Source organism: Phascolarctos cinereus, unplaced genomic scaffold (genome assembly GCF_003287225.1).
Source record: "Phascolarctos cinereus isolate Bilbo 61053 unplaced genomic scaffold, phaCin_HiC Scaffold_4;HRSCAF=312, whole genome shotgun sequence".
Taxonomy (NCBI): Eukaryota; Metazoa; Chordata; class Mammalia; order Diprotodontia; family Phascolarctidae; genus Phascolarctos; species Phascolarctos cinereus.
In genome coordinates this window covers 248,402,417-248,429,346 of record NW_027555847.1, presented here as the reverse complement: position 1 = coordinate 248,429,346, position 26,930 = coordinate 248,402,417, and the positions used below count along the sequence as shown (strand labels likewise).

Sequence of the window (26,930 nt, the reverse complement as noted above, 5' to 3'; positions counted from 1 at the left end):
CCCATTCAAAAGAAAAAGTAGAACTTTGAGAAATTGGGTCAGGGGTCGCAGGACTACATTCATAGACCTGTGTTCCCAGCAACCTAATGCATGCATCAAGAGTGGCTTAAAATGGAAACATCCCACTTAGCACTCCAGGAGGTGGCCTGCTAATATTTTCCTCTCACATGTTCGGTTGATGATTTATCAGCATAAATATCTTTGCGATGAATCAAAACGAGGTCACAGGCAATAAATGAAGCACATTTACAATCCCCGAAAGGTTCTCTACCTTCATATCACAAATTTCACTGTTTACAATTAAGGTAGATAGCTAAGTGGTGTAGTAGATAGAGTGCCAGGCCTGAAGTCAGGAAGATTCATCTTCCTAAGTTCAAATCTGGCTTCAGACACTTAGTAGCTGTGTTACCCTAGGCAAGTTACTTAACCCTATCTGCCTCAGTTTCCTCATCTGTAAAATGAACTGCAGAAGGAAATGGCAAATTGTTCTAGTGTTTGCCAAGAAAACCCCAAATGGAGTCACAAAGAGTCAGATGCAACTAAACAACAAAAATTTTCAAGTTGACACTAATATTGGAATTGGTTCACAGTTATAACATAATACATGACCATCATTTTGGCTTTCCATTTGGCTATCTTTTGTGCCTAACAGCTTCTAGCGTCTTTATCATCTTTCTTATTTCCAGCCCTGCCTCTCATTCTTAGATAACATACCACATCCCTTTCAGGACACATTTCAAACCAAACATTGATGATGATACAAACAAACAACCACAAAAATAAAAAGAGTACATTGTAGGGTTCCAAGTAGAAAGTGATAGGGGAGGGGGAGGGATGGACTTTACCACCTAAAGCAAGCTACAGACTTTGGATAAAAGAAGAAATTCTTCAGAATTTACATTTGAGGTTATAGTGTTATATCATCCCTTCTGGGTTACTTCCCCAAACTTACACTTGCCCTGGAAGGTTTGGTTTCCGAAGGCTGATTCCTCCTCCCTGGTGTAAGGATATTCTGTGGATCTACCTTTCTAAAATGAGTGGCGAGCTTTCCCTTTACAGTCAAGTGGTAGATATGATTGACTGAGAGGAAAGGCATTTGCTAAGACGGCATAGTAAGAATATTAGATGCAAAACATTCCCTTCAGAAACTGGAACATACTTTCCCACAGCATGAGTGGGAAGAGTGGGCACATGCCTTCTGTCTTCATGGAGTCACCATGCTCCTGTCCCCAGATACAGTGCCTCTTCTGGAGGTGTTGCTTAGTGGAACTCTGGAAGATACCTTTTCTACGTAGCTCAACTCTAGAATTCCAGAGCTAGTTCTCCACTGAATCCATGATTAGCCCTTTGCTGCTGGGGGTCAAGCTCTTTCTTCCTCTGTTCCTGGGAGGTGGGAGTTTAGAGTGTAGGGGGGTAGTGGTGGGGGTAGTTTGGCACAGATATCGCACTTCACAAAGCTACTTCTGACCTAGACTGATGTCAGAACTGGTGAACTCTTCTTTTGAAGGGTCTGCTGGGGGTATGGCCAATCTTCATCTAGCCAACAGAGTTGTCCATCCAGTTGAATCAAGTAAAACTTTGCATTTCATAAAAGGCAAAGGCACACTAACTGTTCCTTTAAGGAAAATCTTTTCACCTGTTGTTAACATGTGTGTACATTTTATTAATGTATTAATGCCTTATAACCTCACCTATCTGACCCTTGCTTTCAGCTGGGGGAGCAGTGGAAATTAATTAGTCAGAGAACAGCTATCCCCCACCCCCACTTCAACAGTTTTCTGGAATGGGTTAGATTTAATGCCAGTAAGGGGACAGAATATCAAGAAGATAGAGGTATACCAGCATGGAAGAGAGTTAAGCTTGATTAGTGGACAGAGATCTGGTCTCAACACCCCGGGTTTAAGTCCAGCCTCTGCCATGTATGTGGACTTCGAAATGCTTGGCAAGTTACTTGAACTCTCAGTGTTCTAGCTAAATCTCTAAGACAATGAGTACTCTGTGCCAATGAAATCACACATCCAGTCTGCATCCCTTATTACGTTACTCCTCTTGAATGTGTTCTACATTCTTTGCAGTCCTCTCTTGCCTGCCTGCCCTTATCACGGTTGATAAATAGGTGCAGACATCCTCACTGCCAGTCAGGGCCTTGGCAGACCAGTGTAGAGGCTTTATGCATATTTGTTATACATGTATAACATTATTTGATCCAGAAAAGGAAACATTTCAAACAAAGCAATTACAAAATTAATATTAATATGAAAATCACTATAAATACTGTATTAAGGCATGATTCTTATTGCCATTGGTATCTTCTCCCTGTGTTGCATTTTGGGAAGGGATGGTTGGAGAGGCATTGACCCTAGAGAAAGGTGGCCCTACTATACCCAATGGAGTAATAAATTGTCTAGTTCCTAAGGCCTACATGGTCTATTATGTGTTATATAACACATATTCCATTGGGATAATGGCAACTCTTCTGTGCCCTCTGGTGGGGTGGTGCGCTAGCTACAGTATTACTTTAGCAAGAGGTTGATTTAGGCTCAAAGACATAGCTCCTAATGAAATAACAATTACTAAAACAAAAGTATAGATGAGGAAAATGAGGACCAAGAGGCTGTGACCTGTGCTTCTGTGTGTGTGTGTGTGTGTGTGTGTGTAGAAGGGGGTACTGAATTTGAATTTTTCCCTAGTCCAAATTGGGGAAGGTAAGCTCTCAAGGATGAAAAACTGTTGACTTTGAAAGTTGGAAGTGTTGGTACTAACACTTGTAGTTTCTGCTTCAACACTTTTCCCCTGTAGCTTGGTTCTAAGTGTTTTAAAAAGGCTTTTATATTTTGAAGGTTCAAAATTATCCTTACTCATTGATTGTTACAGGAAACACATTTTCAAACATTAGGACTTTCACTCATTTTTGCATTTACGTTGGGAGCACACAAACCCTTTAGATGGTTTACTTTCCAATTTCAAAGTTATAGCTTAAACATTTCAAATCATAGTATTCAAAATTCTTATCCAGGTCACACGTGTAAGTATTGTATAGTGCATTTAGGCATGATTTTGTCTTCAATGTTCAGAGATGAAACACAAGCACATTTTTATCTTACAGATATTTGAAAGTTTTAGAAATTTGAAGTCATTTAATGTTGGTGATTAGTACATTTTAGTAGACCATACTTAGTCCCCTTGAATAAGATATCTAATATCACTGCCATTTTCTCCCCAAATATACAAATTTGGACCCCAAAATTGATTAAACTGTTCCGTGACCCCAGAGGGGTCTTCTATAAGTTTCCTAATCTCCAAACTATCAAGGGGAGCATTCACATAGTCTATTCCTCCCCTAAGTGAGGGGAACCTCTCTTACCTGCTTTAGTTCTTGGCAGGGAGGAGCTTGCGGTGCTGAGGCTTTCCTCAGATCAATCAGGTCCTCCCAGGGAGGAGCTAATCTTGGTGTCCTTGACTGCTGACCCCTATATCCCAAGGAAGATTGTTTTGAATGGGCAGTTACTCCTTTTCACACAGTAAACAATGAACAATTCTAGGTTTTAACATTAAAACAGTAACTTCAAATAACTTAGTTAACAATCTTATAACTTTCAAATTGTTTTAGCTATAAGCCCTTCTTAACTGGTTTTACACCATTTTCCTTTAGTTTCTTTCAGTTCACTTTAATAACATCCAAATTATGAAAAGCTACTCGACATAAACTAATTTGAAACAATACTAGAGGTTTAAAACTTGAAATAGACACATTACCAATCAGGTGGCTCCAATTCTGTCAAATGTTTTTCCAAATTTCCTTACATAGAAAATCGGGCATCTCTTCACCATTTGCATTGTGTACTGGTCACATCTAATTAAGGAACTAATAATAATAGTTGTTAACACTTTTAGTGTTGGCCCTCTGCTAGGCATTGTGTTAGGCACCTTCCAATCATCCAATAACTAATTTCAGATCCATGCATTTTCCCAATTTACCTTAGTGCCAAACAGTGTAATAAATTCTGAAATTAAGAACATCACATTTCATTTAAAATATTTACCAATTTGAATGAGTTGGGGAAACATCATGGCCTTGGCAGCCACTGAACCCAGCCGCCTCCAACAAACCACTGCCCTTGGCACAGCCCCTGGCTACCCATAAATTACCTTTTGTACACAAAAAACTTTTCTCTTTTATGTGAGGCAGAAAAGATTAGGTGCTACCTCTCTTTTTGATCTGAGGGGGGAAAGGTTCCCCTTTTCTTTCTTGTCTTTCCCTCCACATTCAAAACTTGGCCAGAGTTAGAATGTAGAGAGAGAGAGAGGATTTTTTTTTCTAAAAGTTTCCAAACCTTTTACTCTCAAACCCTCTCTTCACACTGTTCTTTCTATCCATTAACTTTCTTGTTTTCCTTGTACCTACTTATCCCTCTGATGGACTTTGATTAAAGTCCCTTTAAAACTGCTCTTTCTCTATCTCCTATCCACCCGCTCCTCTGAGCCTAATTGGAAAGGGAGAGGGGGAGAGAAGGAAAGTAGCTTTCTAGTACACAGGAACTCTCATTCACACCATAGACACAAACACAAAACAGATATACAACAAATTACTGTAGCTATAGAATCAAATCATATTCAATCATTTTCTTTTTATCTTTCCCTTTATACTGTGGCAAAGTCCAATTAGCTATCGTCCGGAACATCTGGAAAGGAACTATGTTGCTGACCACCTGCTTTTGGACATCCCCATGGCTCACCAGTTCTTGCCCATTAAGGCTCACCGTATCTTGCCACGAGGTGGAGGCTTACTAGTTCTTGTCCTCTTTTGAGAACTCACCAATCTCGCCCTCTTACGGGAGGGGAGGCTGGCTAGAACTTGCCAAGGGATCACTAGTTCTTGCTTTCTGTAGAAAGCTCACCGATCTTGCCTTCTCCCTCACTAAGCTCAGCCTTGTTTCCCCTCCCCTGGTCACCCAGAGACTCACTAGTTCTTGCTCTCTTTATGGGGGCTCACCGATCTTGTCTTACCTGGGCCTGTGCACACAAAACTTATGTGACTGATTCAAATTTTTCAGTGGGTGGTGGTCATTGTGCCCTTTCTGAGGTTTCTGCTTTCAGGTATCTGTCTTTCTTCGGGTCCATTCCTTAAAAGTGAAAGGAAACTCCCACATCATTCTTCAGACTGCTGGCAAGTGGCCAATGAGCACCTGTCCTAGGACTGGCTGGGAGGCCATTTCACAAATAAGGGGGGATCCTGGAAGATTCCCCAACTGTGTGGGACAAAGACCACTTACTCAAAATTAAAAACAAAGACTTGGATACCTTGAAAGCAGAAAGGAGTTTATTGCTTTCTCAAGAGAAAGGGTACTGCCCCCAGTTGCCATCGCCGGCCAGGGGAGTATGAATTTGTTACAGAAATCAAGGCTTATTTATACCCTAACGTGAGCTCCTCCTCCCTGACCCCTTTCCTTTGTCCCATTGGCTGGGCTTCAGGGGGCATAATCTATTCACGGCCCCATTAACAGAGACACAAGTTTGTCCAGAGACAAGAAAAGGCTGGAAGTTTTGCAAGGGCAAGAAGTTCAGGTTGGGGGTAGGGCCATTCTTTCTGCTACGTGCTTAAAAAACCGGGTCTGAGCAGGGGAGGGTTTTGAAAACAATACAAGAATTATTAACAAGAACTACTGACCCTTTGAGGAGGCTTCACTTCTGAGAGATCATCTCTCACAAGCTCATAGCTTAACTAATTTCCTACATAGCATTAGTCCCTCCACATTCAAGTCCAAAGTCCCCTTGCTAGCTTCTCAGACAGGGTTGGATGCAACATTGAGCCTGGAATCTGGGATTCCAAGGTTCCCATGGCTTGAGGTCCCAGGTTGGGACTTAATTTTCAGCCTGTAGAATTGAAAAGGACAAAGGAAACAGACCAAAATCCTAGACCAAAACTCGAAGCCCGTTTGTTAGGGCCATATGGCCTAAGAAGGGGACCCTCAGGCTATGCCTATCTTACCACATAGTTTCACCTTCTATGAGTCCTTCATGCCTAGATACAAATATGGGAAAGAGAAAGACTGTACTGTCAGATAATTTTAAAGATGTAGGTAGTTCTGGCAATGTGGACAATGAAAAAAGGTTGCTTCCAACCATGCAGTAGGCCAAAGCAGGATATCCATGCATATGCCAGTCTTTCTGTCTCCCAGGAGAAGGTCCCAAGTGTCTTCCATGTGGTTGACATCATTTTGTGTGGTCTGAGCTTGCACCAAATCCCATTAGACTAGTAAAATCCCACACTAGCCATGTCCAAGATCATATGTCTAATTCTATCACCTGTCTGTCAGGAGGCTGTTGTTGTTGTTGTAAAGTCATTTTAGTCATGGCCAACTCTTTGTGACCCTATTTGGGGTTTTCTTGGCAAAGATAGTAGAGCGATTTTGCCATTTCCTTCTCCATCTCATTTTACAGATGAAGAAATTGAGGCAGAGTTAAGTGACTCGCCCAGGGTCACATGGCTGGTAAGTGTCTGAGGCCACATTTAAACTCATGAAGATGAGTTTTCCTGACTCCAAGCCCAGTTCTCTATCCACTGTGCCACCTAGCTGTCCCCAGTCAGGAGATGCATACCATGTTTTATCCCTGGTCCTTTGGAATCATGTTTGGTCAATGGTCGATTAATCAGAAAGTCATTGATCAAAGTTCTTAAGTCTTTCAAACTTGTTTTTCCTTACAATGTTATTATTGTATAAAATTGTTCTCTTAGTCGCTTCACTCTGCATCGATTCATACAAGTCTTCTTAGATTGTCTGAATCCATCTCTTTTGTCATTTCTTATTTTACATTCATATATTATAATTTACCATAATATACCATCATTTGTTCAGCCATACCTCAGTTGATGAGCATCCTTTTAGTTTCAGTTCTGTACTGCAACAAATAGTACTATAAATATTTTTGTACACACAAGTCTTTTCACTCTGATGTGTTTGAGGTACAGGCCTAGTAATGGTATCACTGGGTCAAAGGATATATGCAGTTTATTTTTTTCATCATAATGCTAAATTGATCAATTGTACATGGTTTCATTTTGTGATAACAAGGGCTGTGTGTGTGCTTCTCCTGACACCAGGCTCAGAATATCTGACCTTATGATTAAGGAAATAAAGTTGAGTTAATTAGTTCTCTGTGAATCGAACACTGGATTTGGTGTCATACTCACATTTCATTTTTCTGTTTTGCTGTGTTTTTCATTCTGTGATTTTTTAAAAAAATGGGCATTACTCCAACAAAACATGTAAATGTTGCAGCTCTTAAAGATGATCACACTTCAGTGACTATTAGAGCCATCTCAGTGGCTGTTGGGTGAGATCATTTGCACTGAAGAGCAAAGGAAAAATGTGGTTGAAAATGAAAAATAGCTCCAAGAACTTAAAAACTGTTGCTGCAAAACTGCCTAATTAATCCTCAGAAAATAGGCAGTCTCTGAGAAACTGGACAATTTGCAGGGGTTGATATTGATTTCTCTACAGTGTGGCATGGGCTTATTGAATTTGGAAGACAGCAAAAAGACCTTCTAAAAAAACTCCGCTGACCACTGTGATGAAGGGGAAAATACTTATTGTAGAGAAGACATTGCAAGAATTTAATTTACACAACACTGAAAGTATCTGAGACAGGTCTTCCTGACTCTGAACTCAGTGCTCTATCCATCTCACCACTTATGGGGCATATGACAGTTGAATTCAACAACCCAGCAAGCATTTATAAAGTATCTACAACACATCAGGCATTGTGCTAGATGTTAAGGATACACAAACATGATCCCCATGCTAGAAAAACTTACCTTCTAACTACATTTATATATTTGAAGTGCTGTCATGTGAAAGAGATATTATGCCTGTACTTGACTCCCTCAGGGAAGAATGAAGGAATGATAGGTGGAAACTGATAGATAAATTTAGGTTTGAGACAAAGAAAAACTTCCTAAAGCCATCCCAAAAGTGTCTCAGGAGGTAATAGATTTGTGGTTTCTATAAATCTAGTACCAGGGCCCCAAACATAAACTTATTTTCAGAAATGACCAAGGTAGGTTTGGCCCAATGAGCAAAATGTATTACTTTTCTTCTAGTAACTTTATAATGCCTTTCCCCAATACTCCAGCCAGAAGTGATCTCTCTTCCTTCTTCAAATTCCCACCTTTCTGCTTCCCTTCAGGCACTTACCACCTTTAGCTTCTATTTTGTTAACTGGTCAAAGCCTGCTTTTGTTATTCCTGGAAATAAATTCCAAATTTGAGGAGAGGAACAGGGTATTGCACATCTTAGGCATTCAATGGACATTTGTTAGATGAAATTAGTTCTCTCCACTCTGGTAAATTTTGCACAATGAAATACTAAATCAATTTTCTCTTTTATTACTGTGGAACTACACTGTAAGATATGCTTCTGTTGGCATACCTGGCTGGCTACCACATTTCTAGGAGCCAGTCTTAATGCACAGCCCATATTCACATAGTAGTTGTACAACTGCTCTATCCACTCTGACTCACAGCAATCTTCCATGTTCCTGAATTCCTTAGTATGTAGGACAATAGGTTCATAGACTCATAGATTTAGAGCCCTGTTGAACAACAGCCTTTATTGCTTTGACGTTATTATCTGCCTGTATATTGTTGCCTCTTCAATGAGGTTATAAATTCAAAGCTAGAGGTTCAGCCTTACATTTCCTGTGCCTCCAGGCACAGTATTTGGAGCTTATAGTAGTTATTAATAGTTAAATTTAAATGGACTGGGGTGTTTAATTTATATATCTTTGTTTTTAGCTTTTGAATACCATTCGAAATGCAAGTGAGCTACAAGTTGTGGATACTAAAATGAATGAATGTGCTGAAGAAATCAATCGGTTGTTTGATGTACTCATGACTTTAGAAATGCAGTTGGTTGAACAGTTAGAGGTAAGTCAAAACCTTTGATTATGTAATATTACCTTAATTCGGGAGGTAAGGAAGTTGATCTGTAAGGTAGAAGGCAGCAGCTGTTACCAATAGTCCAAAGGAAGGCACCAATTTTTCCCCCACAGAAAGCAGTGGGAAGATGGAGGAAGCTTGGTGATTCTGTGTCACTGAGGTCTGTAACAGCTGAACTGTGTTAGAGGTCATAGGACTCTGACATGGAAGCTGAGAAGGCCAGAAAGAATCACAGACAACAGGACAGCTTTGAAAATTATGTGTTAAATTCATTATATATTTTAAAAGAACAAGTTGCAGTTTTATATACAATCTTCTTTTTCTTTTCTACTAAGTGTATGGAAATGCCCATTTTATTTGGTGTTGATTTCAGGATAAAAAAAAATAGACTTCAAATAGAGGTACCCTGGTAGTTACAAGTCACAATGGTCTTGTAAGAATCTGGGCATGTGGTTGAAAGAACACGAAATGCTGCATTGTTCTTGTTGGCCTGCTATCATATGAAGAAATCAGAGTATTCTCAATGATGGTTTGATTAAAGCAGTTTTATCCAGTTAATCCTATGTTTGAAAATAATTTTTAATACTTTTGATTTGAAACAGTTTTTTTGGGGAAATAAAGATGGGTTAATTTCTTTGGACTTTTCCATGTATCCAAAGAGAAGTACATGACTACCTCAATATAGTTCTTACCTGTGGTGGGAAAGAGATTTTTTTTTTTAATATTAAAGGTCTAAAAAATGCTCAACTACTCATCTTGAGTAAGACCAATGAAAAGTAGAACTTACCTTTGGGAAGCTACACAAAGGCATTTTTTAATTCCAACTAAAAGTTACAAAATCTAAAAAGAAAAATATAAGAAGCTTACAATTAAAAAGTAAATGGTTAAAATGAGAACTTAACAATATTAAAAATCTATTAGAAACCCTAGAGACTTGTGATTTTACAAGGTAAAATATGGGTGCAGTAGATTGAAGTAAGCTGATGGATTGAGCAGTTAGGTGATGCAGTGACAGCCTAGAGTCAGGAAAATTATTCTTCCTGAGTTCAAATCCAGCCTCAGATACTTATTAGCTGTGTGACCTTGGGCAAGTCATTTAATTCTATTTGCTCATTTTCCACATCTGTAAAATGAGTTGGAGAAGAAAATGGCAAAAACCACTCCAATATCTTTGCCAAGAAAACCCCAAATGGTGTCAGGAAAAATCAGACACAATTGAACACAACTCAGGTGAGCTACTATCCAATCAATTCTTCATATTTAAAATGGCACCTTAAACAATATATGGATTTCCCTGTCACTTGAATAGCAGATGGTTATTTCCTGTTACACAGAAAAGAATATGCAACGCTTTAGAATATGTGATTTTTGATATAAAGAAAAATATTTTAAGTGAACTTCTAAAGGCCCAAATCAAGCTATCAAACATGTTGAATGTGTTCCCCCTTCTTCAGGAGTTAATTGATTTGGTATCTAACAATTCAAATTAGCTTTTTTTTTTTTGCCCTTTACAGGAATCTATAAATAGCTTTGAAAGGAACATTATAGACATAGTGGGAGTATTTGTTGAAAATGTACAAGGCCTATATCCTTTCAATGGTGTCTCTTCCATTGTTTATTGATGAAATGATGATATGTTGCTGGAATCCCTAAGATTACTCCTACAGGTATGATCATTAAGTTGGTTAAAGATTGGTATTTGGGGGGGATACTACCTTTGCATGGGGTGTGAATTTTTAAAAATATTGTTGGAACTTACATGTCTTACATAGTCTCCTTCAAAGGAGTTATAATGGAAAACTACCTGTTCTAAAAATGGCCCCTGTTCAGAACATATTTAAAATTTTTCTTTGGGGATGGTCTGTAGAACAAAGTTGGTGTTCCATGCAAGAAACTAATTTCATTACTTTTATAGGCATGCTTCATTATTTTTTTTATCTTACCAATACCAACATTGCCTAGATTGATAATGGATATTATTCACCAGACTTAAAAGTGCACAAATTAAATGGAACACAGTAAAATAAATAAATAAAATAATAATTTTCACTGACAGAAAATAAGCCTTACAACTTACCATCTTTAAATGCAATATCTCCTCCTTTTGCTGCATTCACTTTTTTTTTAACACGATTTGGCATTAAGTTCACAAGATTCTGACACATTTTTTAATCTTTCATTATGAAACCACACTTGTAGGACACTGGAAAGCAAGCATAACGTTAGTAAATAGTAAATCATTCTAAATCTAGCTTTGATTGTGGGCCAGAGGTTTTCACTGAGGTATAAATAGGCATGTTCCCAGGCTATTGAAGCATGACTATCTCTATTTCTTGGCTAAATTTCTTAATTTTTTGAAATATGTGTGTAGTGTGGTGCAAAATTGTATTGTAATATCCCATCTCCATTTAGAAATTTCTATACATCTGTAATAATTCTGTTCCTGAGTATGTCAGTATTTTTATCAGAATTCCCTCAATGGGGATGACTTCCAGGCCCACTGGACGTAAAAAATGCCCAAAACATTTTTTGAAGGTGGATGTTTTACAGTCTGATGAAGATGTTTAGATCTTACAGACTCACCTAGACTTCTAGCTATAGTTTTTGTATAGCCTTGAGTGAAAAAAAGTGAATTTCATTAGTAAAAATGACTTTTTTCTGTTCTTCTGTAATAATAGCTAGCATTTATGTAATACTTCTTAAGGTTTGCATAGTGCTTTACATGTTATGCTATTGGTCCTCGAAAAAAACCCAGTAAATTAGGTGGTATTTCTACTTCCATTTTACAAATAAAGAGATTGAGATTATGAAAAGTCAGTAGACTTGCCCAGAGCCACAGAGCTACTAAGGCAGGTTTTGACCTCAGGTCTTTTCTTACTCTATGCCTAACATTCAGTCCACTGGGCCACATAATTACAGTACCCTGTTCTTTCATTGTCTTTCCCATTACAAATGGTTTTTCTTCATCCCAATAGCTAGCCAATTTTTTAAAAGTTGGTCTTCTAGCTGTTTTTCCAACTTAAAGAAACCTCTGTCACACTGTAGAGAAATCAGTAACAACCCCTTCAGTTGCCAGGTACCACTAAAGGTTTTTACTTTTTCTCTAAGGGTTAATTAAGCTAATTTGCATCAGTACTTTGTAAGTTCTTAGCATTCTTTTTCATTTTTGACCACACTTTCCTTTGCTCTTCAGCTATTATTGTGGGCTTCCCTCAATCAACAAACATTTATTAAGTATTTAGGATGTTCCAGACACTGTGCTGTGTCCTGGAGATACAAAGAAAAAACAAAAATGGTCCATTCTTGCATTCTTTCTTTTTTTAAAGAGATTTCTACTGATATATTTTGTTTTTAAATTGCCTCAGTTTCTGCCTGTATCCCTTCTCTTCACTTCTCCCAGAGACCCAGAACTTATAACAATAACAACCCCCCCACACACGAATGTATGTATGTATGTATGTATGTATGTATGTATGTATGTATGTATGTATTTAAAAGTACACTAATTCTTTTTTGGTGGAGCTGTGACTTTGTACAACCATTCTGTTCTTTTTTTTTTTTTACTTTTAGGCAATTGGGGTTAAGTGACTTGCCCAGGGTCACACAGCTAGTGTCAAGTGTTTGGTCTGAGGCCAGATTTGAACTCAGGTCCTCCTGACTTCAGGGCCAGTGCTCTATCCACTGCGCCACCTAGCTGCCCCAATTCCCTTTTGTACAACCATTCTGGAAAGCAATCTGGAATTGTACAAAGTTGCCAAAATGTCCATACTGTATGCAGAATTCCACTGCACAGCATATCCCAGGGCTCCATCTATACCAAAATGTTTAGCATAGCCTTTTAAAAATTTAATATCTCATTTTTCCCCAGTTACATGTAAAAACAATTTTAATGTTCTTTTTTCAAATTTTGAGTTCTAAATTCTCTCCCTCTCCCCCACTTCCATTCATTAAGAAGGTAAGCAATTTGACATAGGTTATACATATGTAGTCATGCAAAACACATTTTCATGTAAGTCATACCGTAAAAGAAATCCCAAGACAAAAAAATCCCAAGAAAAATAAAGAAAAAGTATATTTGATCTGCATTCAGGCTTCACTAGTTCTTTCTCTGGAGATGGACAGCACCTTTCATCATAAGTCCTTCAGAATTATCTTGGATCATTGTATTGCTGAGAATAGCTAAGTTGTTCACAGTAGATCTCTATATAATATTGCTCTTACTCTGTACAGTGTTCTCCTGGTTCTGCTCATTTCACTTTGCGTCAGTTCATGTAAGTCTTTCCAGGTTTTTCTGAGAGCATCGTACTTATCATTTCTTACAGCACAATAGTATGCCATCACAATCATATACAACAGCTTGTTCAGCCATCCCCCAGTTGATGGAAATCTCCTCAATTTCCAATTCTTTACCACCACTAAAAGACCTGCTATACTCAGCCTTTTCTGTGACAGCAAAGAACTGAAAACAAAGTAGCTTCCTGTTGATTGAGGAGTGGCTAAATAAATTGTGATATGTGCATGTAATGGAGTATTAGTGTGCTATAAGAAATGATGAATATGATGAATACTAGGAACCATGGAAAGACCTACATGAACCGATGCAAAGTGTAGTAGTCTGAGCAGGGAAAGCAATCTATAAATGACTACAACAATGTAAACAGAAAGAACAACCACCACAAAACAGTTGAAAATGAATGTTATGAAATCCTAAAGAAAAACTTGGCACCAAAGAAGAGATGTCAGGGACATCTCACCCCAGTCCTTTGCAGTGCTGAGGGTGGCAGGGTCTGGGAGGGTTGAAGCATTGCATATGATGTCAATTTTTCTGAAATTTTTCTTCTTTTCTTTCTTTTTTGGAAAATTCTATGTAATGGTTCTCTGGAAAGGGGAAGGAGAAAGATATAGAGGGAAATCTAGGCAATGTAAAAACAAAAGATATCAATAAAAAATCTGTTTCTAAAAGAATAAGATAAGAAATATTCCACAAAACCAATCAACACATAAAAAACTCTGATGTTATATGCAATGTTCCAAACCACAGTCCTCAACTTCCACAAGGGAGTGGGAGAAGGGAGATGTCTTCTCGTATCTCTTCTTTGGGGCCAAGATGATTCTTTATGTAACTCTAGTAATAGACTTTGATGGGATGCATATCCCAACTCTCACTCACACTAGAAAGTTTGTTCCCCAGAAGGCATCTTTATCACCCACCCATATTTCCTTACTCTAGAGAGGCAGTGAGTACCTGTTTGAAACCCCATTTCATTGTGTTCACCCCCAATACCAATTATTCAGGGACTATTAATAGCTCCTTATTGAATGCCATTGATTAGCTTCTTACTCTCAATTAACCATTGATTTCTCCTCAATATTGATTAACCAGTTAACATCAATTAGCTTTTACTTTTTATGAAAGGATATTTATTTACTGCGGTTATAGCAAGAGCAAAGTACAAACATATTTCCCAGAACTGGGGCACATCCTCCCCTCTATTCCTCAGATCCTGAGGAGAACATGTTTGGAATTAAAGCAAGCGCTACAAGCACGTGTCCCACCATGGAGTTCACCTCTGCAGTGTGCCCTAGCCACTGGACAAGCTTGGAGGACATGGCCACCTCAGCTACCAAATCAACCCATTTCTGTCTTGAGTCACAGGTCACTTCTCAGTGATGGGGCAGCTATCGCTGCTGACCTTCTCTGCTGGCTCTTCTGACCTTTCAGAGTACACCAGGTCATTCACTCTATCTTCAACCCTCCTTCATCTAAGAACCACAGAAGCTACGTGATGGTCATGTGGTCATGGGCCCCATAGGGGTTGCCTCAGTGTCCTCATCAAGAGTCCATAGCAGTTCATGCCTCCTTTATCATTAGGAAAGTGAGAAATGAATTTGACTAGTTACTGCCTTTTTCCTACACATTCATTTCTGGCTCAGCAGCCAGTTAAAGGCTTTTCTTCACATTGCAGGAAGTAGGTAGGAAATAGTCCCAGAATACTTGTGTAAGCTCTGAAGTGGAGAGCTGGGACCCTCCATTCTGCATCATTGTGCATTTCCAGAAGAAGGCGGCTCAGAATCTCTGTGGGTCAAGACTAGGTAGAACCTATTGTGCCTGCTTCCATGATGAAGCCCTCATGGAAGAGTCCCCCATTATGCTTATAAAGAGCTCACATTTGAACAGAGGAGACAATATACATAAATCAGTACATACAAGTTAAATAAAGAGTATATGGAAGTAACCTTAGAAGGGATACCATTAGCAGCTGAGGGATCCAGAAGAGGCCTCCTGAAAGAGGTTGTGCTTGAACTGAATCTTAAAGAAAGCCAAGTATCCTTAGAGTTCAAGGTTATAAAGGACAGTCAGTGCAAAGACATGAAGACCAGTATAGCTGGATTGTAGTGTGTGATGGATGAGGAGTCAAGTGGAAGGAAGGATATTGCAATGGTGTTACAGGTGGAGGTCTGTATCTGGAAGAGCTGAGAGGACAATCTTAGCCTCAATCTAAGATGGGAGTCTCCTGGCTCAGTTTCCCCATTGTGTTCCTTTGACAAGGAATGTTTTCCACCTGACTATTCCTGAGTCTGGCTATGAGGTGGAATTGATACTGCATGGTTTGAAAACTGTGATGTTTTATCTAATCATTCCCTTGCTTTTCCTTTTTATGGCAGATTTCTGTAGTCAAAGCAAGTGGTCAGTAAAAGATGTGAGCACAATGCAAGTATGTGAAATCTTGCTGTTTTCAATCTGAATGTGTAGCCATCCCATATCCCAAAAAGTTCGGTAAATTAGTACTCCTGCATAGTCATATGAAAGATTAAATCCTTGGAATAGAACATTCTTTCTGAATGATATGGGAGTAATTAGACAAAGGGAAAAGCAATCTTTAATATTCTTTTTAACTCTCAGGGTAGTGCTTGCATCCACATCAGTAGGAAGGGACCAATTGTGAAGGGCTTTAAATGCCAAACAGAGGACTTTAGATCCTGAAAGTAACAGGAAACTACTGGAGTTTATTGAGTGGGGTGAGGGAGAAGAGGGAGCTGAGAGTAGTGAAATGTCATACCCACACCAAAGTGATTTTTAAGACAATCACTTTGGCAGCTGTGTGGGGTATGGATTTCAGTGTGGAGAAAGCAAGGCAAGGAGACCAATCAGAAGGCTATTGCAATGGTCTGGTCAAAGTGATGAAGGCCTGAAATTGGGTGATGGTCATTTGAGTGGAGAGACATATGAAAGAGATGTTGTATAGAAAGAAAATACAAGATTTGACAACTGATTGGTTATATGGGGCGAGTGAAAGAGAGGCATTGAGGATGATGGTGAGGTTGCAAACCTGGGAAACTGGAAGGACGGTGGTGCCCTTGCCAGTAATATGGAAAGTTGGAGACTTTTGTACACCAGTAGCTTCTGTGATACATCTGCAGGTGAAGCAAACTGTTAAGAGCTACAACTTTTGCACATTTCCTTAAAATAATGCCTATTCTTAAAAGCCACAAAATTAAAATCACAAAAGAGACTAATGAAACACATTTGTATGGTACGAAATCCAGCACTCAGCCAACAGAAAACAAACTAAAACTGGGAAGACTAGCTCAATATGGTTTCATCAGGTCAAGGTCAGAAGTTCTGAGTTAGCCTAGTGTTGTCAGTAAGCACACACAGGCATGACCATTGCTGCTTCCAAATGAAACTATATCAAAATGATTATTTATCCCACCTAATTTGCACATCACTCTAGCTCTAAATGATTGGACTGTTTCAAAAATCAAATCCACCTCAAAGGCCAAAGATTTGTCAAAATTAACCTTTCCATTTTAAAGTGCCAGATGGACTCCCCATGGTGGACTTGTATTACACGGGCAAGACTTGTACAGGATGGATACATATGCTTGTGATCTGTGACATTGGAAATAACTCTTAAATTGATGGGGTCTCAGATCTACTTGAGTATTAGAGAAGAATTTAGAAGTCAGCTTATTAAAGATGAATAGTTCTAAACTAGTGTATAAGGCAAAGTACAATCAGTTTCTGAAGTTTAAACATAAATTTTTATGTTTATGTCAGATGGTTATATTTGGTATCCTGCTATGCTGCTATATAAAAGGGCCATTTTGTATTCTGCTCCAAAAGTGACTGTTTCATCATTAGAGAGGAGTAAATTCTACCTTCTGAGACTGGTCCAGAAAGACTTTTTCCTAGAGAAATATTTTCTTTGTCTTGCTTATTTAAGAAAGACAGATGTTTATACTTAAACATTTTATGGAGAACAGAGATGGTAATTCCTTTCTTTGAGAAATGGTTGTTTGAGGAACTAGAATGTTAAATACTGTCAGTCAAAAAGTTCTGAGGCAACATTATTGCAGAAGGCCTTCAATATAGATTTAATTGGATCTCAAGATACCATGTTATTTGTTGATATTTGAATGTTATTGCTACATTGCAGTCAGTGGTTTGGATGTTAAAAGACAGTAATGAGAAAAAGAAAAAAAAACATTTCCCTCGGATTAGTTTTTTGTGCTAGAACTAGAAACCTCCAATAGAAAGTGCATTAACTTTCAGGCTTATAATTTAAGCTTAAAGATAAGGTGGTTTTGTTTATAATTTAAAAATATTATTTGCATTTCAGAGCGTGAGGGATACCACTTAAAAGATTTGAGCCTGGGATAGGAGGTTTGGACCTACAAGGTCTATCCCAACTGTCCCGCAGTGGCTCAGTTGTCAGTCCTTTTCTCTCTGTTCATCACTCAATCAGTCAACAAACATTTGTTGAGTACCTGTTATGTGCAAGGCACTATGGTAGGCATTAGGATATAAATGTAGCTACCAGGGTAATGACACCTGATAGGGTTTTCCTAAATAGATGAGGGAATAGTCCCCATCTTTGGAATTTTCAATTTGGCAACTCTTCACAAAACTGTGCCTTTCTCCTCCCACCAACTGGTTCCTACTCTTCAGTCATTGCCTTAAATTCAGGAGTATGTTGGAATTTAGGGGTATATTGGACCCAGATTGTACGGAAGTCAGTTGTTAAATTTTTAGTGTGAGCATTTACACGTCAGAATTGGGAAACACTGATGTGGATACAAACGGTACCCCATGGGTTAAAAAGAATATTAAGGGTTGCTTTTCTAGTACTTTGTGAAGCCCTCCATGAGTGGGTTGGGCTTATTCTGTAGCTTATCCAGTAACTTGAGGGCATCCTAAAGTCCTTTTCCCTTATGCTGAAATACCACAAACTTCTCATTATTTTCTAAGACCAAAATAATTGTTTTTCTTCTTTATCCTGTGTCCCCCTGTTCTTATCTTGTCAACCATCTTCCTCATCCTGTGTCATAAAATTCCTCCTTATCTTGTAAGCAGCCATCTCCATTATCCTGTCATAAAATTCTTCATACAAAAACAAAAACAAAAACAACAACAAAAAAAGGGGTGGCTAGGTGGCACAGTAGATAGAGCACTGGCCCTGGATTCAGGAGAACCTGAGTTCAAATCCAGCCTCAGACACATAATACTTACTAGCTGTGTGACCCTGGGCAAGTCACTTAATCTCATTGCCTAGCCAAAAACAAACAAACAAAAAAACACAACAAAACCCCCCTAAAAAACCATAAAATTCTTCATTGTTCTGAAACCTCTATATAAGCATAACTCCCCCAAATATCAGGGTCTCACTTAGCTTTCTTGCTAAGGAGGCCCATATTGCTTACATGTTAAAATAAAGCTCCCATTGGCTACAGAGAAGGTCTAAGTGAATTCTTTCACACCTGAACTGCTCTCCCAAATCTGACCTCAACAACACTGTAAATCATGACTTGACTTATTGTTTTGCTGATTGTCCAGATTTAAGAAAATTATGTAGAAAATGTCAATTATGCAGATTAAACTTAAAAGTAATGTCATGCATATGGTTTTTTTTCCTCTTGGAGAGCTGGTTATAGGGAGAGAGGCAGACTGAATTTAGTTCTGCCTTTTCGGGCGTTTATAAAAAATTATGACTAAAATAGTAGTTCAGACTCTCTCTCAACTTTGCTTGGAGTCCCTCAGTTGGGAAAGATCCTACCATTTTTATTTTTACTTTATTTTTTTTTGCTTTGTTTTGGGGGGGGGGCTAGGTGATGGGGTTAAGTGACTTGCCCAGGGTCACACAGATAGTAAGTGTTATGTGTCTGAGGCCGCATCCGAACTCAGGGCCGGTGCTCTATTCACTGTGCCACCTAGCTGCCCCCTTTATTTTTACTTAAAAATTTTTTTAAAAAAATTTCTTTTGGTGAGGCAATCGGGGTTAAGTGACTTACCTAGGGTCATATAGCTAATAAGGGTCAAATATCTGAGGTTGGATTTGAACTCAGGTTCTCCTGACTCCAGGGTCGGTGCTCTATCCACTGTGCCACATAGCTACCCCAGAGCTTAACATTTTTAGACAGAGGTGATGGACTTCTTGTCTTCCTCTCTGTACCAGCCTCATGACCTGTTCCATTGTAGCCCCTACATTTGCAACTGAAGACATACAAATCACAAAGTGGTTTTATGTGAAAAAAAATCAGGAGTCAGAAATAGCTTAAGGAAATATAAAAATCATTTAGAAAACTCCTAGAGTAGAATTAAACCTCAGTTGGCCTTTCTGGCCACATCCCTGTTCAGTGAGTTTGAGCAGGGGAAGGAAGGGAAGGACGTCTAACTGCATCGCCACTGCAGTTTTTGTATTTATTCAAAGGGCTCACTGAAGCATCTCTACGTCCCCCATCATCAGTTCCTGTATGCCATAGGGTTGCTGCCACCATTCAGCCTCTCCATGTCAAATTTGCCACTCTAAGACTCTCTCCTTTGTGCACTGAGTTCTCTAAGCTCTCAGGCACCTTCCCTTCCAGTGGAGGAAGATTTACATGATCTCTCTGGACTATTGTTCCCAGAAGTCCATTCAACCATGCTCTAAATGCCTCCCTTCTCCACCAGCAGAGGGACTGATCTGCCTCAAAGCCTTGTTATTCAAAGATAAAATGACCAATAATCCCTGCCTTGGAGGAGCTTACATCCTGCTGGAGGTGGTGTGGGAGATAGATATACATTTACAGAGATTAGTAAACACAAGATAATTTGAGGAAGGAGAAAGCATTGGTACCTTGGGGATGTGTCGGGGTTTCCAGTAAGAGGTGGCACCTGAGTTGAGACTTGAAGGAAGGTGAGGATTCAAAGAGACAGATATTAGGATGGTATGCATTCCTGGTAGAGAGCACAGCCTACTCAATAGCATAGAGGTGGGAGAGGGAGTACAGTAAGTAGACCATATTGGGTAGAACTTAGTGATAGAGAGGAGTAATGTGAAATAGTTCTGGAAAGGAGGGCTGGAGCCAGACTATAAATAGCTTTCTTTCATTTTACTTTTTATTTTTTTTAAATTTTATTAATTTATTTTGATTTATCAACAATCACTCTCCATATACTTTTGAGTTTAAAATTTTTCTCCCCCTTCCTCCCCACCACCCTCCCCAAGACAGCACACAATCTGATATAGGCTATACATTTACATTCCTATTAGACATATTTTTACATTAGTGAAGTTGTAAGTAAAAATTAAAACCAATAGGAGGACCATCAGAGCTTTCTTTCTTTTTAAAATTTAATTTTTAAAATATGAACTTAAACATACGAAAAAAGTATTTCCAAATAGCAAAACACAGAGTGGATTGTATATGAAACCAAGAATCTCTATTTCATGCCACTTGCTTTTTATTTTTTAAAGCATATAATGAATTCCATATGTTACTTTCAAAACTGTCCTGATTCTCTGTGCTTTTGTCTGAACTTCCTTCTGTTTTCTTCTGTGCGATTTGAAAAAATGTTCCAGTGTTCTTTCTTTTTTTGGCATCACTGTTGCTAACATCCCTTTTTCCTCCTACTCTCATCCTTTCTTCCAATTAAAAATCTAGAGAAAGAAAAAACCCAACCTAACAAAGCATAGTCAAGCACAGTCTCCCTAGCCAGAAACGTATATCTCTTTCTATACTTTGAGTCCCTCCCCTCTTGGTTAGGAGGTGGGGAACATACTTCATCATAGGTCCCTTGAAGATGGGGTTGGTCACTGCATCAATCAAAGTTCTTAAGTATTTCATCTATGAATGACTTTCTATGCCACATGGAAAAATTTCTTTTTTATCATAGAGATAGGATAAATAGGATAGTTTCAGTTCTGAGTGAAATTTCTTGAATAGTGATGTGATCAGATCAGACCTGTGCTTTAGTATTAGATTATTTTGGCAAGTTTGTGAAGGATGGATTGGAGACAGGCAAGACTGGAAGTGTGGAACCCAGTTAGGAGGCCTTTCCCTTGAGGATCTCATCTGTTGCTCTCCATACAACTATCATCTCTACACAAATGATTTCAAAATCTCTACATCCAGTCCTGATCTTTCTCCTGAACTCTGTTCCTGCATTGCCAACTAATCCTTGCTGGATATCTCTGTCAAGCATTTCAAATTCAACATATCCAAAAGAAAATTTATTTATCTTTTCCCTAAACTCACTCTTCTTCCAAATTAAGGATGCCATCATCTTCTATTCACATAGGCTCATATCCTCTGGGTAATCACTCACTCTTCTTTCCCTCCTCCTTGTGCCTCCCCCTCCCCATAATCTTTCCCATATATATCTACTAGTCTTAAAGGGCCGTCACCCTTTTGCAGTCTCCCATCACTTCTCACCCAAACTATTATTTTAATCCCTTAATTGGTCTCCCTGCTTCCAGTGTCTTCCCTCCCCAATCCATCCACCAAAACTGCTGCCAAAAATAATCTTCCCGTGTAACAGGACTGTTCATGACATGCACTCCCCAGCCGTGTCGCCCCCAAACGCCGCAATAACATACGCTCTCCAGCCTAACAGTTAAACCTCTTCACAATCTGCCTCCAACCTACCTTTCCAGCCTTATTTCATGTTACTTTTCTTCAGGAACTCAAGTATTTTGGGCAAACTGACCTACTGGTGATTCCCTGAATTCAGTGTTCCATCTTTTACCTTCATGCATTTACGGGAGCTGTTCCCCCATGCCTGAAATGGATTCTTTTCTCATCCCCATCTCTCAGTACCCTTGCTGTCTTCAGTACTCTGCTCTGGGACTACCTCCTCCATGAAGCTTTCCCACATGTTCCACTTGTTACTACTCAATGCCAACTTAAATTACCTAGTATCATTCTTATTTGTGTACCTGTTAGCTCTCTTCTCCAAACTCCTTGAGGACATGGATCGTTTTGTCTGTATCCCCAGTGATGCATAAAATGCCTCTTCTGTTAAATGTGTGTTGAACTCTGTAGTTCTACGATTTCCCTTTAGAGAACAGTATTTCAAGTTCAAAGAGTTTTAACTGAGTACCTAGCCTGGTTGAAGTGAAAGAATCTCCTTTGTAGGGACAAAAATGTGCCTCTCAATTAAACTGTTGCTTCTCTCCTCATTGTCAGCTATAGTTCATAACAAACCATTTGTGTTAAGATAACCTGGTCTTATTTGCTTAACTTATACCCCAACGATGGCCCAGTGCCGTGACCTAGAAAACCATCACCACGAGAAGCTTCTGGAGATCTCCATAAATACCCTGGAGAAAATAGTCAAGAGTGAATTTGATGAGGACCTGCCAGATGATGTCCGAGCGGTGAGGCTTCCAGTTTCATAAAGAGGTTGTGGTAATACAGATAATATGAAAAGGCATTTTTTACCATCTGTGTGGAATGTGGTCTTTTGACACTGATGACAAAGCAAAACAAGTGTGTTTCAAAAACTGGGCTATATATCACTTAAGAGAATATAATGTAAGCAGTGGACTAGGCATCAGACTTTGTTTCTAGTCCTGGTTCTCCTATTAACATGTGTGTGACCTTGGGCAAATCACTTACATTTCTTGAGTCTATTTTCTTGTCTGTAAGCTATTTAGCTGGAATGGATAAGCATTTCCCAAATTCATTTGTCTATAGAATGTTTTTGGGCTGGAAATATATTGATAGAACCTACAAATGTCAGTCTTGGGCCATAGATAGCCATCTAGGATAAAGAGGATCAGAAAAATTTTGGAATAGAGAAATTAGGCCCATCTTAGAGCCCCAAACTGCTGTAAGATTATATGTGTGTGTGTGTGTGTGTATACATATATATATGTATATAGAAATATGTGCTTTGCATAGTAGTATTTTGATTGTGTATCCACACACTCATATGAAGAGAGACAGTGTGGTATATTGAGAACCTGCCTTGAGTTAGGGATACCTGATTTCAAATCCTGCCTCTTACACATACTTACTTTGGCCATGAAATTTACCCTTTTGGTATCATAGGCAACTTTATAAGACTAACCTGCATTGACACAGTTTCCTTACAGGAATTTCCTGTCCTATAACAATGAAACCCTGCACAATATAGGTTTATATCTAGTATTCAAGGGAAAATATTCATATCAGTATTTTCATGTGGAAACCTCATGCTTGGCCTGACAGAGCTCTATGGAATACAATTTGTGGGACACTGGACTGGATGATCTCTAACATTTCTTCCAGCTTTAAATTTCTATTTTGATCTTATTTTTCCCAAAAGAATGCTAGAGATGGCAGGTTCCAAGGGCACTGCTCTTGCCCCACTCCAAGGTCTATTTAACTTATATCTGAAATATAAGACTAGTACCGCTATTTCAACTGCATTTAACCATCCTTTCATGTTACTTTTCTTCAGGAACTCAAGTATTTTGGGCAAACTGACCTACTGGTGATTCCCTGAATTCAGTGTTCCATCTCTTACCTTCATGCATTTACGGGAGCTGTTCCCCCATGCCTGAAATGGATTCTTTTCTCATTCCCATCTCTCAGTACCCTTGCTGTCTTCGGTACTCTGCTCTGGGACTACCTCCTCCATGAAGCTTTCCCACATATTCCACTTGTTACTACTCAATCCCTGTCTGAAAATGCATTTCAAGTTCTAATCAGGCAAACCAGAGATAACTCCCCTTTAGCAACAGAAGTTCCTTCTTCATCCCTCCCGTGCCCCCTCACCAGAAAGAGGACTTGATTGGGGGTCAGGGTAGATGGATCAGTTATGCTTGGTTACTTTCCCAAGTGTTCTTTGTTGAGGAACAAAGGACAATTGTTTCTCTGAACCAAGACTCCCCATGGTCCTGTGTATCTAATACTTAATAAGTCAATTGTTCTTAAGTCAAGAGCCTGCATCTGAATTTTTAAAAGTTCTTATTTTTTTTTATTCTGAACAGCTTCCTTTTAAAGCATATAATAAATTCAATGTTAGCTTCAAAGCTGTCCTGCTTTTCTTTCTACCTCTCGACTTCCTTTTGTTCTCTTCCAAGCATTTAAAAAATGCTTCAGTGACCTACTTTTTTCTCTTTTCATTTGCATCCTAGCCCACAATTTCCTTCTATTCCCTTCTCACATTAAAAACAAACAAACTGAGCAGGGGGAAGCTGATAGAAGGGAGGGCAATTTAGGGGAGGTAAAAGTCAGAAGCAAAACATTTTTGAGAATAGAAAAGGTAAAAGGAGAGAGAGAGTGGGATAAATGGGGAAAATAGGATGGAGTAATCATTACTGTGAAAAAAATGTTTACAGTGAGTTTCTCTGATAAAGATTTCATTTCTCAAACATATAGAAAACTGAGTCAAATTTATAGAAAATAAGAGCTATTCCTCAATTGATAAATGGTGAAAGGATGTGAACAGGCAGTTTTCAAGCAAAGTAATCAAAGCTATCTATACTCATATGAAAAAATGCTCTAAATCAGATTGGCTAATATGACAGAAAAGAAAAATGAGAAATGTTGGAGGGGATGTGGAAAAATTAAAACACTGATGTACTATTGGTGAAGTTGTATACTGCTTCAGCCATTCTGGAGAGCAATTTGTAACTATGCCCAAAGGGCTATAAAACCCTGTGACCAAGCAATACCACCACTACTAAATCTGTATCCCAAAGAGATAAAAAAACGAAAAAGAAAAAGAACCGTAGTGTACAAAAACAAACACAACAAAAAACTTCTTTCCCTTATAACAAATAAGCATAGTCAAGCAAAACAAACCCATACTTTGGTCCTGTCTATGTGTCTAATTGTGGAATTCTTCTCTGAAAAAGAGGGAGGCAGCATGCTCAGAGTTCTTAAGTCTTTCAAAGCTCTCTTTCTTTACAATGTTGTAGCCACTGAAATTATTTGCTTGGTTCTACTCAATTCATTCTTCATTAGTTCATACGTGTCATAACCAGGCTTCTCTGAAACCATTTCTTTCATCATTTCTTAGAGGTCATTAATAGTCTGCTATATTCATATACCATAATTTGTTTAGCCTTCAATGGAAAGCTCTGGAACCCCATTCTAAGGTCAGTGACACAGCTGATGCCTCATCCCTGTTACATGCTCTCTGACCCCTTACATAGCCCCAGGTCCTAGCTTCCATCCATGTGCTAGAAAGCTTTGCAGAGGCCTTCTTGGGTGGGCCCATTCCCAACATCTTTAGGTCTCTAGCTGTTTCCCTGTCTTGATCTGGGCTGGAAAAAAATGACCCACTGTAGTTTGTCCTTGGATTTCCTGATCACCACTCAGGTTGATGCTCTTCTTTGAACTTTGTTGGAATAGTTGTGGGAGAGTAGTCTGTACTCTTTCCTCTTATTCTACCATATTTGCCCTGTGATCCAAAGTTTCTTCTTTACAATATTGTTATTGTAGAAAGTGTTCTTCTACTTCTGCTTGCTTCACTAAGCTTCGATTCATACAAGTCTTTTCCAAGTTTCTCTGAACCTGTTCCTTTTGTAACTTGTTACGGTGCAATAATAGCTCATTTCATTCATATGCCACAATTTGTTTAGTCATTCCCCATTTGATTTATATCTCCTTTGTGTCCAGTTTTTTGTTACAACAAAATAGTTTCTATAAATATTTATGTATGTGTTTTTTTTCTTTGACCTCTCTGGGGCATATGGTATTATCACTGAGTCAAAGGGTATTCACAGTAACGTTGGGGTCATAATTCCAAATAGCTTTTTGGAAAGACAGACCAAACCGCAGTTCCACCAAGAGTATATTAATTTGCTTTCTCTTCATTTGGATATCTTTTTATTTTTCAGTTTCAGATTAGATAGATTTCTTCTTTATTGTAGTTCATCTGGGGTGTGTGAGAAAACTAGGTTTTTCTACATGTTTCTAGATTATTATCAGGTATGGGTCCAGATGGTGTTAGGTTGGGAGATAGTGAGCATCTAGAGCTGAGCTACATTGTTTCTGCCTGGGGAGTGGTCAGTCATGGGGGAGGCAGAAATTGGGTACTTGGAAGCAAGGGCCTGGGGCCTACTTCTTCCTAGGCCCAGGCCCAAGCACTAAGATTAGGGTTCTCTTAAGTAGGGGGGATGCCTGTCTTTTTAATATAAATATTCTACTGATGTGTAGCTGTGTATCATGGAACACTAGTCTGTCAAGAATTTAAAATGAGTATCATTGGAAAGGTGCATGATAGGTACAAGAAGGCTGCAGCATTTAATAAATTAGTAACCTTGAAGAAGTGGAGTAAAGGATATCACAAAGAAAAATATAAACAAAAAAGGAGATGGACTCATCATGTGGTGAGAGCAAGGAAGAATGGGGATTGTCTAAGAACTCCATTGGGATCCTTGCGAAGTCAAGAGCCATGGAAGGCCCCTCACATCTTGGGTAGACTCTCTCTTGTCCCCCAATCCAGACTTATGGGAGGACATGGACAAGAGCTATAGGCGGGGTAGAGAGGTAGCGACCTGCATCACTGGAGAGAACATCCTAACTGATGAGCTCACAGATGCACTTGAGTACTGGGATATTTGAGTGTTACCCTTTGCAAAGTCAAGTGTAGACAAAACCTTCCAAATAGCATCATGTTCTTAGGATCATGCATCAGCCTGCTCAGACCAAAAAAATATTTCTTCAGTATAATTTGCTTACCTAAATTGAATGAGCTACGTACCAGCAACTGAGCAAAAAAAAAAAAAATCAA

The 26,930-nt window shown here is 38.9% G+C and overlaps 1 protein-coding gene across 1 annotated transcript in view; it reads left to right on the top strand.

Moving 5' to 3' along the window:
- DRC3 (dynein regulatory complex subunit 3) overlaps positions 1–26,930 on the top strand; it is a 106,992-nt gene that overhangs the window by 65,042 nt on the left and 15,020 nt on the right. The window contains exons 10-12 of the mRNA XM_020967304.2: positions 8,795–8,926; positions 10,453–10,523; positions 22,455–22,578. Of these exons, the coding sequence (XP_020822963.1) occupies positions 8,795–8,926; positions 10,453–10,523; positions 22,455–22,578 (327 nt within the window). The remainder of the gene's footprint in view (positions 1–8,794; positions 8,927–10,452; positions 10,524–22,454; positions 22,579–26,930) is intronic.